This window comes from Gracilinanus agilis, chromosome 4 (genome assembly GCF_016433145.1).
Source record: "Gracilinanus agilis isolate LMUSP501 chromosome 4, AgileGrace, whole genome shotgun sequence".
Classification (NCBI taxonomy): domain Eukaryota; kingdom Metazoa; phylum Chordata; class Mammalia; order Didelphimorphia; family Didelphidae; genus Gracilinanus; species Gracilinanus agilis.
Window position 1 is genome coordinate 102,098,482 of NC_058133.1, and position 12,722 is coordinate 102,111,203.

General features: G+C 38.8%; 1 protein-coding gene across 1 annotated transcript in view; it reads left to right on the top strand.

Annotated features, from left to right (window-relative positions):
• The first annotated feature begins 864 nt into the window (after positions 1-864).
• Positions 865-12,722, top strand: part of CAMSAP2 (calmodulin regulated spectrin associated protein family member 2) — a 170,043-nt gene continuing 158,185 nt past the window's right edge. Inside the window, exon 1 of the mRNA XM_044674426.1 lies at positions 865-1,006. Coding sequence (XP_044530361.1) covers positions 865-1,006 — 142 coding nt within the window. The remainder of the gene's footprint in view (positions 1,007-12,722) is intronic.

The following is a 12,722-nucleotide window of genomic DNA, read 5'->3' on the forward strand; positions in this document are numbered from 1 at the left end:
GGAGTCACCGGGGCCGCGGCCGGGGCCGCCGGGGAGGCGGGGAAGAGGACGGGGGCGGCCGTCTACCCCGCGAGCCGCCGGGCCTGGGCCCGGGGCTCCGGCAATTCGCGCGCCTCGCCTCCCATCCGTCTCCGGGAGCGTACCCCGGCCCGGGTCTGGCCGAGCCGCGCCTGGTGGGTGACCACCCCAGGCCCCCCCTGAACATCCATCCTCCACCCGTTCTCCTCCTGTTCCTGCTCCTCCCCCTCTTTTTCCTCCCCGCTCAGGTCGCCCCCGAGCCGGTCGGGTCTCCCCGCCCCCTCAGGGAGCGCGCGCGCGCTCACGCCAGCCAGGGGCCGCCCGGGGCCGGGCCAGGCTCGGGGGGCAACGACGGCTTCTTTTCCAGGATGTGATTTCTAAGACCTTTCTTCACACGCCCACCTATTCCCTGGGCTCCTTCGGGGGCACTTGAGTCCGAGACCTCCCCGCTCCCCACCCTGCACACAAAGGGGGAGGCGGCGGCGACGAGAGCACGCACACAGACTCTCCACCCCCCCTCACTTCCCCACGCGTGGACCTCCCGAGAGCCGCCCGTGGAAGAGCTCGCTCCGCTCCATTCCTATGCAGGGGAGGAGGCGGCGGCGGCGGCGCAGGAGGAGGCCGGTCCTCTGCTCCGACAGCTGAGATTCTCGGGCCTCCGTAGTGACCGGCCCTACTCGGGCCGCTACCCCAGCTTTGGCCGTGTGATTGAGCTCCGGGTCGTGTGGGCACCTCCCCCCTCCTCCTCTTCCTCTCGCTCCATCACTCCTCCCGGACCCTCGAGGCGGGGAGGCGACGATCATGTGAAGGTGAGAAACAGGACAGTCCAAGGAGCCGTCGGGAAAGATGGGGGATGCTGCCGTAGACCCGAGGGAGATGAGGAAGACCTTCATTGTTCCAGCCATCAAGCCCTTTGACCATTACGATTTTTCCAGGGCCAAGATCGCCTGCAATCTGGCCTGGTTGGTGGCGAAAGCCTTCGGGACAGGTAGGTGGTACCTGGTGTCTGGATCAGGCTGCCTCCCCAGTCTAGTCCTTTTCTCCCATTTTTGGGCCCCACCAACCCCGTGGCACCCATGCCTGGCTTGCTTTTCATAACAGGCTGAGTAATCAATATAATATAATCAATATAAGACTATAGGAGGAGGTCGATGATAAGGAAAATGAAAGGAACAGCAGTCTGTCAGCCAGCTATGTGTCAGACCCTGAACTAAGCGCTGTGGGTACAAAGAAAGGCAAAAAAGATAGCTCCAGGTCTCTGTGGTCCTATGGTATTTTCCCCTCCCCCATTAAAAAACACAACCTTTTATAGATCTGCATTTTTTTTTCTTCCTTGATAGCTTTATGTGTGTGTATTTTTACATTCAATAGTATTTTTTTCCTCTCACTTGTAATTTTGATGACACCACCAAGAATTCTAGCTTCTTTTCTTCCCATCTGAGAGAATGGTGGGTGGCGGACAAGTACAGTATTGATTTTGACATTTGTGAGATAGCAGCCATTCAGGAAAGGTAAGAAGGTTAGCCCTTCCAGAGATTTTTCTTTTGTCATTCTGTGTTCTCGGGATCACCTCTCCTATTCCCCTCCTTAAGGTCAGTACAGTGCAGCTTATTTTGATGATTCTGCACAGTGAGGTAACTATTCGCTAAAATTTGAGAGTTTAGAAAATGACCTCTTAATGTTCTGGCAGTAATACAAACTCTCCACGAAGGTGCATTTGTTGGATGGTGTGGACACAGTATAATGAATAGAGGTCCTAGACTTGTCAGTACCTTGCTTCAGACCTAGGTTCTGAAATTTATGAGTTATGTGAACGTAGCCCAATAGGATAGTAGATTTAGTATTCATTTAACCTCCTCATTGAGTTGAGGAGAGGTAAAGTACTTGCCCAAGGTCAGGGTCTTGTCAAAATTTGAATTCAGGTCCTCCGACAAATCCAATAGGTTTTCATTTCAGTTATCCAGTTTCCTCATATGTAAAATGAGGATATTAATGCCAGTAGAATCTTTGTGGGATTGTTTTGAAGCTCAAAAGAGGTAATGTCTGTAGCACATTTAAATTATATATAAAGATTAACCATTAAACATAGTTTATCTCATCTTTCCAAAATATGGGGGGGAAAGATCCTCCAGTTATAATTCTGCAACTGTGTTGCAGTTTGGAGTGAATGTTTTGGAAAGTTTAAAGAGCTCTTAACTTTGATGTAAAAATGTTTAGCATGATAAAGTGGAAAGAGTAATGGATTTGGGTATAATTAGGTGGAACTAGGATGAATCTTGACTTTGATAACAGACTTTGATCCTTGGTTTCCTCATTTGAAGAAGGATAATACTTGTACCATTAACCTTATGGGATTGTACCACATTTAATAAAACTTTAAGTGCCATTTAAAGGTAAGTTGTTAACTAAGCTTTTTAGAGTTCATGACTTTTCTCAATTTGTGAATTTTGAATCTAAGACTTAAGTCACTTAATATTTAAGTTAGTTCTTGTTCATTTTTGAGATTTCTGACACAGTTAAAGTTTTGGAGAGGTAAAAATTACTTAAATTTTACTACTTAAACTTGTTTATAGTTCAGGATTTTCAATCCTTATATATTTAGGCTAATTAGCTCATGTATATGAATGTTTTTAGAAGAAATAAGTAGGATTCTTTTTGAAATTGACCGAAATTGACACTTTAATATTGGTATTGACAGCACTAATTTTATGCAGTAAGTAATAAAGGGATGCCTGTGAAATATCATTTTGTCAAAATTTATCTTAAAATAAATCTCATACTTTGATATGCCTTTTGGAGTTAGTACTTGCCTTTTAGTTTTGCTGTGTATGGTAACAAAACATGATATTTATAGTTGGGATTTTGAACCCCAAAATATACCAAGTCAAATTTACTTTTTCATGGTAATTTTCTAAGTGTTGAATAAGCAAATACAAACCTAGTTAGAATGGAATAACTGAATATTAGAAGAGCAATATAAGCAGTCATAATTTTATTCTGACTTAGGTAACATATTGCTTCTTTAAAAAAAATAGATTCTATTGGTAACTTTTATCTTAATCTCAGCCATTCCCCTCCTCACACTGGAATGCTTTCTGTAGCAAAGAAAAACCAGCAAAAACATCCAGAGACCTTGTGAAACAGGACTCAGTAGTGTATGTTAAATAAAATTTATGTATGAAGTGATAATAATGTTGAATTTCTAGAAATATATCCAGAGATGAAGGAAAAAAGGTGTGTGCTCTCTTACTATATTGAGGATGGCTTGTTTTAATTAGTCTAATTTAAATCCAAATTAAATTAGATCTGATATGGAAGGTGCCATATACTCTTGTCCACTTACAGATGAAGGAGACTTGAGGCCAAGGGCAGTTACTTATTCAGTCACATAGGTGGCAGGACTTGAATGAAGTTTTAAGTGATTTTAGCCTTTTAAAAAGACTTTAAAATGATTGTCTTGGTTCATTTGTACTGCTGGACCTAAAAGTGGGAGACTGAGGTCTGCCATCTGTCTTACATAGTACTACTGTGTGATAATAAGGCAAAGTCTTAGTGGCCTCATCTGTAAAATGGGGATAGTAATATGTATGCTACCCAACTCCATGGGGTTGTTTTGAAAAAAGCATTTAAAAAAAATTTAAAACTACAGAAATATAGAATTGTTTTGAAGAGAACATTTCTTGAGTTTGAGGAGAAAACAAAGCATGCAAAATAGAAATTGGATAGAGATTTTTTTTTCCCTTATTGGGGGGGTGGGTGGGCGGGGAACAGTATGGAGTGGTGGAAAAAACTCTTGAGTATAGAATTATACAACCTGGACTTATGTGCTGGCACTGACACTTCAGAGCTGTGTGAGCTTGGCCAGGCACTTAAACTTGCTCTGAGTCTAATTCCTATCTGTACAAAAGCAAAAGTAATGTTCAGATCACATGCCCCGAAGCATTATTTATGAAGCTCAAAAATTACTATGTAAAATCTAGCTGCTTCCTAAAACTATTATCCCATTTAGAACATAATTTGAAGCTGGAAGTTAAAATTTTGCCTTGGATTTGAAGGACCTAGATCTAGTAGGTAGAAAATGGCCTAGGTCTGAGAGACATCAGTGAACCACTTAAACTCATTGGGGCTGTGGTAAGTGAAAGAGTAATTATTTTCAACATGTATGTGGGGAAATGGCACAAGCAGAAACTTTTCTAAGATAGTTTTGACCTTTGGGGAGAGCAGGTGTTAACTGTAAATAAAATGATTTGGATGAGGATAGGCATGAAATTACTTTGGTCTTGGTAACAGAATGGACAAAAAATATTTATGCTTGCAATTTAGCATCACTAATCCTTTATGGAGATTCTGTAGGTTAGCAGTGGGGACCTTCTACACTAATAGTGGTCAGAGTGAAGAGAGCGGACTTCAGATCTAGGTTTAGTTTCAGCTTCTGACACTTCCTGACTGTAATCTTGGAAAAGTAATTTAAACTTCTCAGTGCCTAAGACAACTTTCCAAGGCTAGAAATTGTAGAGAAAGGGATAAGGGAAAAAGATCCTCCCTGCAGTTCTGTACACTATTGAAGTCACAGGCATGGGCAGAAAAACTATGTTCACCGAATTTTTCTTTATTTTAACATAACTAATTCCCTTTCGTTTTTTAATGTAGAAGCTCATGAGACAGGAAAATAGTAAACTTTTATTTCTAGATATTTTGGCAGGTCCTTTCTATTAAGTTCGGAAGGTTTTTGAAAAAAGATCATAGTATTGGAAAGAACCATAGAGGCTCTGTAGCTTAACCCATTCATTTTGCAGATGAGATAACTGAGGCCCTTAGAGTTTATTTAAGTGATTTATCCTCAGACTCCAAAGATAGTACACTTTTCATTGTACCACACTGTTTTCAGTGTTTTATAAGAAGCTTACAATGGATTGGTGGGTACAACATTTACTTACATAAGTACATACAGAATATAAATACATAGTTAGATGATAAATTATGAGAAGTTCAGTTTGGATGGACGGTAGGTTATGAGAAGAGAAGTCATGTATAATAGGCTAGAATATAGATTGGGATCAATTTGTATAAGACTTTAGAAGCCTACACAAGAGTTTATATTTTATTCTAGATGGAATAGGGAACCACAGGTTATTTGAGTAGAGGAACAACATGGTCAAATCTGTGCTTAAGAAAAATCATTTTGGCAGTGGAATGGAGGCTAGATTAGAGTAGAGAAAGACCAGGTAGGAGGGGCAGCTAGATAGCACAGTGGATAAAGTACCAGGCCTGGAATTGGGAAGACCCTGGTTCAAATGTACCTTCAAACACTTCTTAGTTAATTGCCTTGCTTTTACTTCTTTTCTGCTCTAGGATTGGATACTTAGTACCAATTCCAAGAAAGAAGGTAAGGGTTATAAAAACAAAAGAAAATAAACCAGGTAGGAGGCCATTGCAGTAGTCTAGACAACAGGGGATGAGAGCCTGAAGGGGGAGGGGGGGGTAAGGTGGTATCTGTTTGAATAGAGAGATTGAGGTGTGATGCAAAAGATGAAGCAATAGAAACAGCAAGATCTGGCAACTAGTTGTGAATATGTGGGATGAAGGAAAAAGAAGAGTTGAAGACATAATGCCAAGACAATGAACCTGAGGTTCCTTAGCAGAAATGAGGAGGTTTGGTTCTGGGGGGAAAGATGAGTTCTATTTTAGAAATATAATGAGTTTGAATTTGTCTTCAGGGCATCAAGTTTGGAACTGGTTTGAAATGTTCAATAGGCAATTTGGTAACATGGACTAAAACTCAAAGAAGAGACTAGTTGGGTCTAATAGAACTGAGAGTCATCAGCACACAGAGTTCATTTAAAACTACAGAAACTGATGAGGGTCTAGAGAGAGCATGTAGAAAGAAAAATGTGCAGCTAGGACAGAGCCTTGGGAGAGGGGGCACTTGTAGTTAGAGGGCTGGATTTGAATAATGAAACTTCTCAAGAGACTGGGTAGAAAGAGTCACTCCAATCTGCTTTCTGATCCATTTCCCACAGAACTGCCAAATTGATTATGGGTTTAAAGATCTAGAATAGGAAAGGATTTCAGAAACTTTATTATATTTCTGGTTCAACAGGCACCTTTTACAGATGAGGAAGTGGTGTTTGTTTCTTGCTTTAAGGTCATATAGGTAGATGGTCATTATCAGAAGTGCGATTTGAACATAGGTCCTCTTATTCCCGAGCCAATATTTTTACTAAACCAGCCTGTCTCCTAAATATACTTAGAGAACAGACGTCATGGCACTCTCCATGGCTTAATAATTTTAATAATTTCTTGCTGCCTTTAACATAAAATATAGATTTCTTTGTTTGATATTTAAGATCCTCAATCTGGATCCAACCTGGCTCCACCCTTTTTTGTAGACTGATTAAAGTGCTTTAAAACTATATTTTTATAGTTCTCCTTGATGTTTCCCACACGTGATATATTTCTTATCTCATTGCCTTTGTACTGTCTCTTCTTTTGAATTAAGAACATTCCTGGAATGGTCTCTTCCTTGCTTACATCTTTTGGAGCCCCTAGCTCAGTGATGGTGAACTATTAGAACCTGAGTGCCTGGCCCAGCCCCCAGATTGAGCAGTGTGCCTGCCCCTCCCCCCACCATATGTGAGGAACACCCAGCCCCCCCTTTTCCCCACCCTGGGGAGGGAAAAGGTGCTATCATTGGGCTGCTGGGAACAGGGGCAGGTGATGTGAAAAAAATGGCATCAGGTGCAGTGGAGAGGAGGAGGGGAGCAGCTCTGCCCAAGTCCCTCTGCCTATCTAGTAAGGAACTTTGTGGATGGGGGTTGGGGAGGGAGGGAGAGGGTGGCTGAGTGCCCACAGAAAGTGCTCTGCCTGCCATCTTTGGCACCCATGCCATAGGTTCATCATCACTGCCCTAGCTCCTTTTCAGGATTTTACCACTTGTTGGTTCCCCTCTCCCTAAATATACTGTATTTGTGTTATACTTTTTTATCTATAGCCCTAAATACATGGTATTTATTTTTTATATATCTTTCTACATGTTGTTTACCTTTGGTAGAATGTAAAGACTTCTGGAAAGAGACTTTTAATTTTGGCTTTATATCTTGAGTGCTTAGTATAGTGCTGGAAAAATAGTAATGAATTCTTCTTTGAACTGAATTAAAGAGCTACATGAGTAAACATAAGAGATGGAATGATCTAAAAATCAATTTTAGAAATCCAATAATTTCTTCCACACTTCAAAATATTTGACTTGATCATTATGCATACTAATTTCATTAGTACATGAACCCCCCCCCCCAAGCTGCTGTAGCCAAAAAAAAATTATTCTTTCATAGACAATCTGGCACTCCCTTCCCAAACTTAGCTAAATTGTCCATAGATGCTAGACCTAAACACAAAGCCTCTTTAGCTTGGTTGAAGGAACTTGAAGAATATGGAGTTGAGTTTTCGGAAGCCAACTAATCCATCATCCCTAACCTCCTACCTCCATTTTACAGACGAGGTTCTGAGTACCAGAGAGTTTGTTACCTGCCCAAAGTCATCTAAGTAGAAGAGCTAGAATTCAAACCATGTACTCTGATCCTAAATCCCTTGCTTTTCCTACTGTGTTACGCCACCATCTCTAGCGTCCCAGGCCACTGGAGCTACTAGAGACTGCTTCATTCTCATCAATTCCTACCCAGAATATTGAAATAGGTTTTTCTTCTGTGTTGGTTGGTTTTCAAGAACTAAGAATCAATTCGATACCTTGAAAAATAATTGAGTGGTACTTCAGAGAGACGTAACTAATATGAAAATATTGGTAAAGTAATAGCATAGAAATACCTAATCAAGCCATGAGGATTAAGTTGATTTTAATTCTTAAGTAAATCTTTTCTCTGAAAACAAATTTTGTTACTTGCAGACTTAAAAACAAAAATTTTCTGCTTAACCTATTCCATCCTTTAATCTTATGTTTAGAGATTGGAGAGAAATTAAAAGAACATAAATTTAAAAAGTTAAAAAACAATATTCAGAAAACTTGATATGTAAATTACATGAAAATTATTAAAATAATAGGTTCTCAACTATCTGTTTATTCTTGAGATTAGTTATTTGAGGGCCCTTTGGGGGTGTTGAATGCTCTTTTTCCAATTGTTATTTAAAGCACTCATTTGCCTACTCAGAGATGCCAAAGAAGATGATGCCTCTATTATCTACTATGATATTTTATGAATTTTTGTAGAGCATTGAAAGGCAAAGGTATTATGAGGAATTTAGTGATAGTTGTAACAGGCTCCCAATCTGACAAAAGTTTATGGTTTACTAATTAATTTGTGGAAAAACTATGTTGCACAGCAATATATATTCACTTTATGAGGGGGACCAGATCTGGCTTGATCTGCTATTATAGAGGAGGTATCAGTAGAGATAGGTCTTGAGGGAGACATAGAATAATAGATAGGTAGAAGAAAGCAGTAGGTGGTGCTGGATATGCCTAGTAGAGGTAATGATGTGATCAGAAGCAAGACAGAAAAATACAAGATGCATTAATAGAATAATTCAATATGGGTGGAGTATCAGATAAGATATCCATCTATTTGTGTGAATAGGTACATGACCTATATATAGAGTAACATAGATGAGAGTAGTGGGAGATAAAGGCAGAAAAGATAATTTTTGTGGTGGCCTGATTTGGAGAGGGGCTTTCCATGATAGACTAAAATAAGGAGTTTTGGGTTTATTCCTTGCATGAAGAATTTTACTTTCTACTATTAAATCAATAATTTTAATATAACTTAATTATGATTTTATTATAATAATTGTATAGTATACTACTAGAAGTTAAAAAATAGAATGAAGCATATTTTCCAGATTTAAATATCAGTTAAGAAGCTTTTATCAAACACATACTATATGCTACGATACTTTGTTACATTAAGGGAGGAATACAACCACGAAAATAAAACTATCCCTGTTCTAAAAGATATCTTGTTCCAGAAGAAAATATGTACACATGAGAGCATATACAAAGTACTGTATAGTGAAATTTAGTGGGAGAGCAGCTGGGAGGATATTGAAAGGCTGTTCTGGAGGGATATGGTGTATGAACTGAACTTTAAAGGGAAACACCTTGTATTCTTAGGGGTAGAGGTGAGGAATGAGTTTATTTTAGGAAAGGAGACTAGCCAGATTGAAGACATAAAAGAGGAGATGGAATAGTGTATTTAAGGGATAGCAAGAAAGCCAGTTTGACTAGATTGTGGAGTATGGTAGAATGTGTAAAAGCACAGCAATGTAGAATAATTTTTTGAGTGTTCCACTATTTTCATAGTCACTCAGATTTTATGCTCTTCTTGCTCACCCTGCAAATCTAATTGGTTGCTATGTATTCTCATTTTACTTTTTTTTTTTTGTTATAAAGATACTTTATTTTAACATTTACATGGAATAACAAATTTCCACTTAAGTTTTCCAAAGTCGTATGATCCAAATTGTCTCCTTCCTTCCCTTTTCTGGAGCTGGCAAGCAATTCAATTTGAGTTATATGTGAATTATCATGTCATTTTACTTTCACATCTTGAATAAATGTCCTCTTCTCTCCACTACTCCATTTCAGTTCCTCATTACTTAATGACCTTGAAATTGCTCTCCTTGTCTCTCCTTGTCTACTGCAGTCCATCCTTTACATAACTGCCACGGTGATTTTCCTTAAACAAGTCTTAACATATCACTCCCTCACTCAATAAACTTCAGTGGCTTCATATAACTTTGTAGCATCAGATGTAAATACCTTCGGTATTTAAATCCCTCATAACCTAGCCTCATCCTACCTTTCTAGCCTTATTATATATCACTTCCCTTCATGAGCACTGAGTTTTAGCCAAGCATGATGTGCCTGTTGAGTTTGAGATGCATATAGGATTCAGTTTCAAATGTCCAATGAGCAGTTGATGTTGGGGGCCTGAATATCAGACTGTATATGTAGATCTGGGATAGATAGATATGTAGATAAATCCTGGGGGCTGAGGAGATTGCCAAGAAAGTATAGTGATAGAACAAAAGGGAACCTGGATGGAGCCTGGAGACACATTCACAGATAAGGATATAGGCTAAAAGATAAAGATTCAGTCAAACAGATAGGAAGAGAACCAAGAGAAAGAAGGGTCCTGAAAAATTTGGAAATTAGAGAGTAGCTAAGAGAGAGACTGGGTGGGAGTGTGGAGGGAGAAAACCAGTAGTAGCAACTGCTATAAATGATATTTATGAAATGATGGCAAAGGAAGATTGAATATGAAAATTCGTAGCCATCTGATCTTTACAAATTTTAGGAATATAGATTTTTTTTCCTTCAGTTGGGATATTTATATTTGGAAAATTTCCATAGAAATTTTCTATAGAAATTAATCTAAATTTAGTGCTTACTTTTTAGGAGTTCTGATCTGATTTTCTTAGGTATTATGTATAGTATCCTGCTTTATGCTTTGTAAGATTCTATAGCTCTTTTTCTGTTGGTAAATGGGATGTTGATGTTTAGTAGACAAAATTATTTTTAATTAATATGTTATAGTTACAATGGCATAGATTCATTAGTAGTGATTAAACTTGATGCTTTATTGTGACTAGTAATTGTTTATACTTTAATACATTTTCATCCAAGGCGCTATACGTTTTAAAAACATATTTACTTATATGACATCATCATGAGTTATATTGACAATAGCACTATTTCTTCTATTTTGTTTCAACCCATTTATTTATCTTCCTCCCTTGGAGTGGTCCCTTAAGCAATCTGTTCTTCAGATTTTCTATGTATTTTAGTGAAATATCCATCCATTCCAACTTTAGCATTTTCAGATCATTAGAAGAAAACTACAATAGTCAACAAGCATTATTTAGTATACTATATACTATGTGCCAGGCACTGTACTAAGCACTAGGAAAACAAAGAAAGACAAAAAATATTCCTTGTTGTCAAAGAGCTCACCATCTAAGAGGAGACAACGTGAAAATATATACAAATAAGTTATATATGGGCTAAGTTGGAAATAATCAAGAGGAAGGCACTAGCATTAAGGAGAAAGACTTCTTTAAGAAAGCAGGACTTTATCTGTGCATTGAATAAATCCAGGAGCAGAGAGTTCCAGACTTAGAGGGCAGCCAGTGGAAATGTTGATGGAATGTTTGAGAAACCCTAAGGAGGGCAGTGACATTGAGATGTACATGGGGATAAGAGTTTAAGAAGATTGAAAAGATGAGAGGTTTTGAAGGGCTTTGAATGCCAATTGAGAATTTTGTTTTATCCTGGAGGTGATAGACAGTAGAGTTTATTGAATATAGAGGAGTGACATGATTAAACCTGCATTTTAGAAAGATTAATTTGATAGTTGAATGGAGAGTGTACTGGAGTGGGGAGAGATTTGAGACAAACCAAGCATCAGGCTTTTGCAGTAGTCCAGGCTTGAAGTGATAAGGGCCTGCACAGGGTGATGTGATGTCAACATCAGGAAAGAAAGTGAGGCACATAGAGTGATGTTATGATGGTAAAACCAAGGACTTGGCAACATTGGTTTTGGTTGGGGGAGATAGAATGAGAAATTGAGAATAACAATTTGGGTGACTAGGAGTGTGGTAGTGCCCTCAGTAGTAACTGGGGAAATAAAGGAAGGTTTTGGGAGAAAAGAAAATGAGTTCAATTTTGAACATGTTGAGTTTAAGAAATCTATGGAACATTCAGTTTCAGATATCCAATAGGTAGTTGCAGATGAGACTCTAGCAATTAGGACCAGATAAAATCACCAAGGGGAAAAATATGGAGGGAGAAGAAAAGAGGACTCAGGCCCCAGGTCAGAGTCCTTGGGGGGCACCCATTATTAGCTGCTGTGACTTGGATGAAAATGTAGCAAAGGAGACTGAGAATGGTCAGACAGAGAGTAGGACAGACTAGGGAGATTAGTTATTTTATTTATTTTTAAACCCTTACCTTTCATCTTAGAATCATATTGGTTCCAAGGCAGAAGAGTGGTAAGGGCTAGGCAGTGAGGGGTGGGGAGGTGGGTGGTCAAGTGACTTGCCCAGGGTCACATATCCAGGAAGTGTCTGAGATCAGATTTGAACTTAGGACCTCTCATATACTTTCGATCCACTGAGCTACCCAGCTGCCCCTGAGAGATTAGTTATTAATAATAACAGCTCACATTTCTTAATGTTTTACAAAACACTTTCTTCCCAAAATCCCTATAGGAAGTTATAATATTTAAGGTTACTCCTTTTTGACAAATAAGGAAGCTGAGGCTCAAAGAAGTGAAAGGACTTGCCCTCATTAACACATATATCAACACATATTAGGTGTGTCAAAGTCAGCATTTGAACCTAGATTTTTTTTCTAACTCCTAGTCAAGGATTCATACTGCTTTCCCCTCTTTTATATTTAATTTATATAAATACTAAATGTTTTTCAGTTTCTTATTTATATATTTAGATTTTTCTGAGATAATTATCATTTCCGTTTTATAAACAGTTTAAAAAGATTTTTTTTTGTCATTGCAGCCAAATTAGAGGAAAATAAAGAAGATAATGTAAGAGAAATTCCAAATTCCTGTAATTTCTTTACATATTCAGTGGTTTGAATCTTGGCTTTTTGACCCGAAGCAGGTTACTTGACTTCTAGGCTGTAAATTCCTCATCTGTAGGATAAGGAAGTTGGGCTAGATAATTTTAAAGGTGCC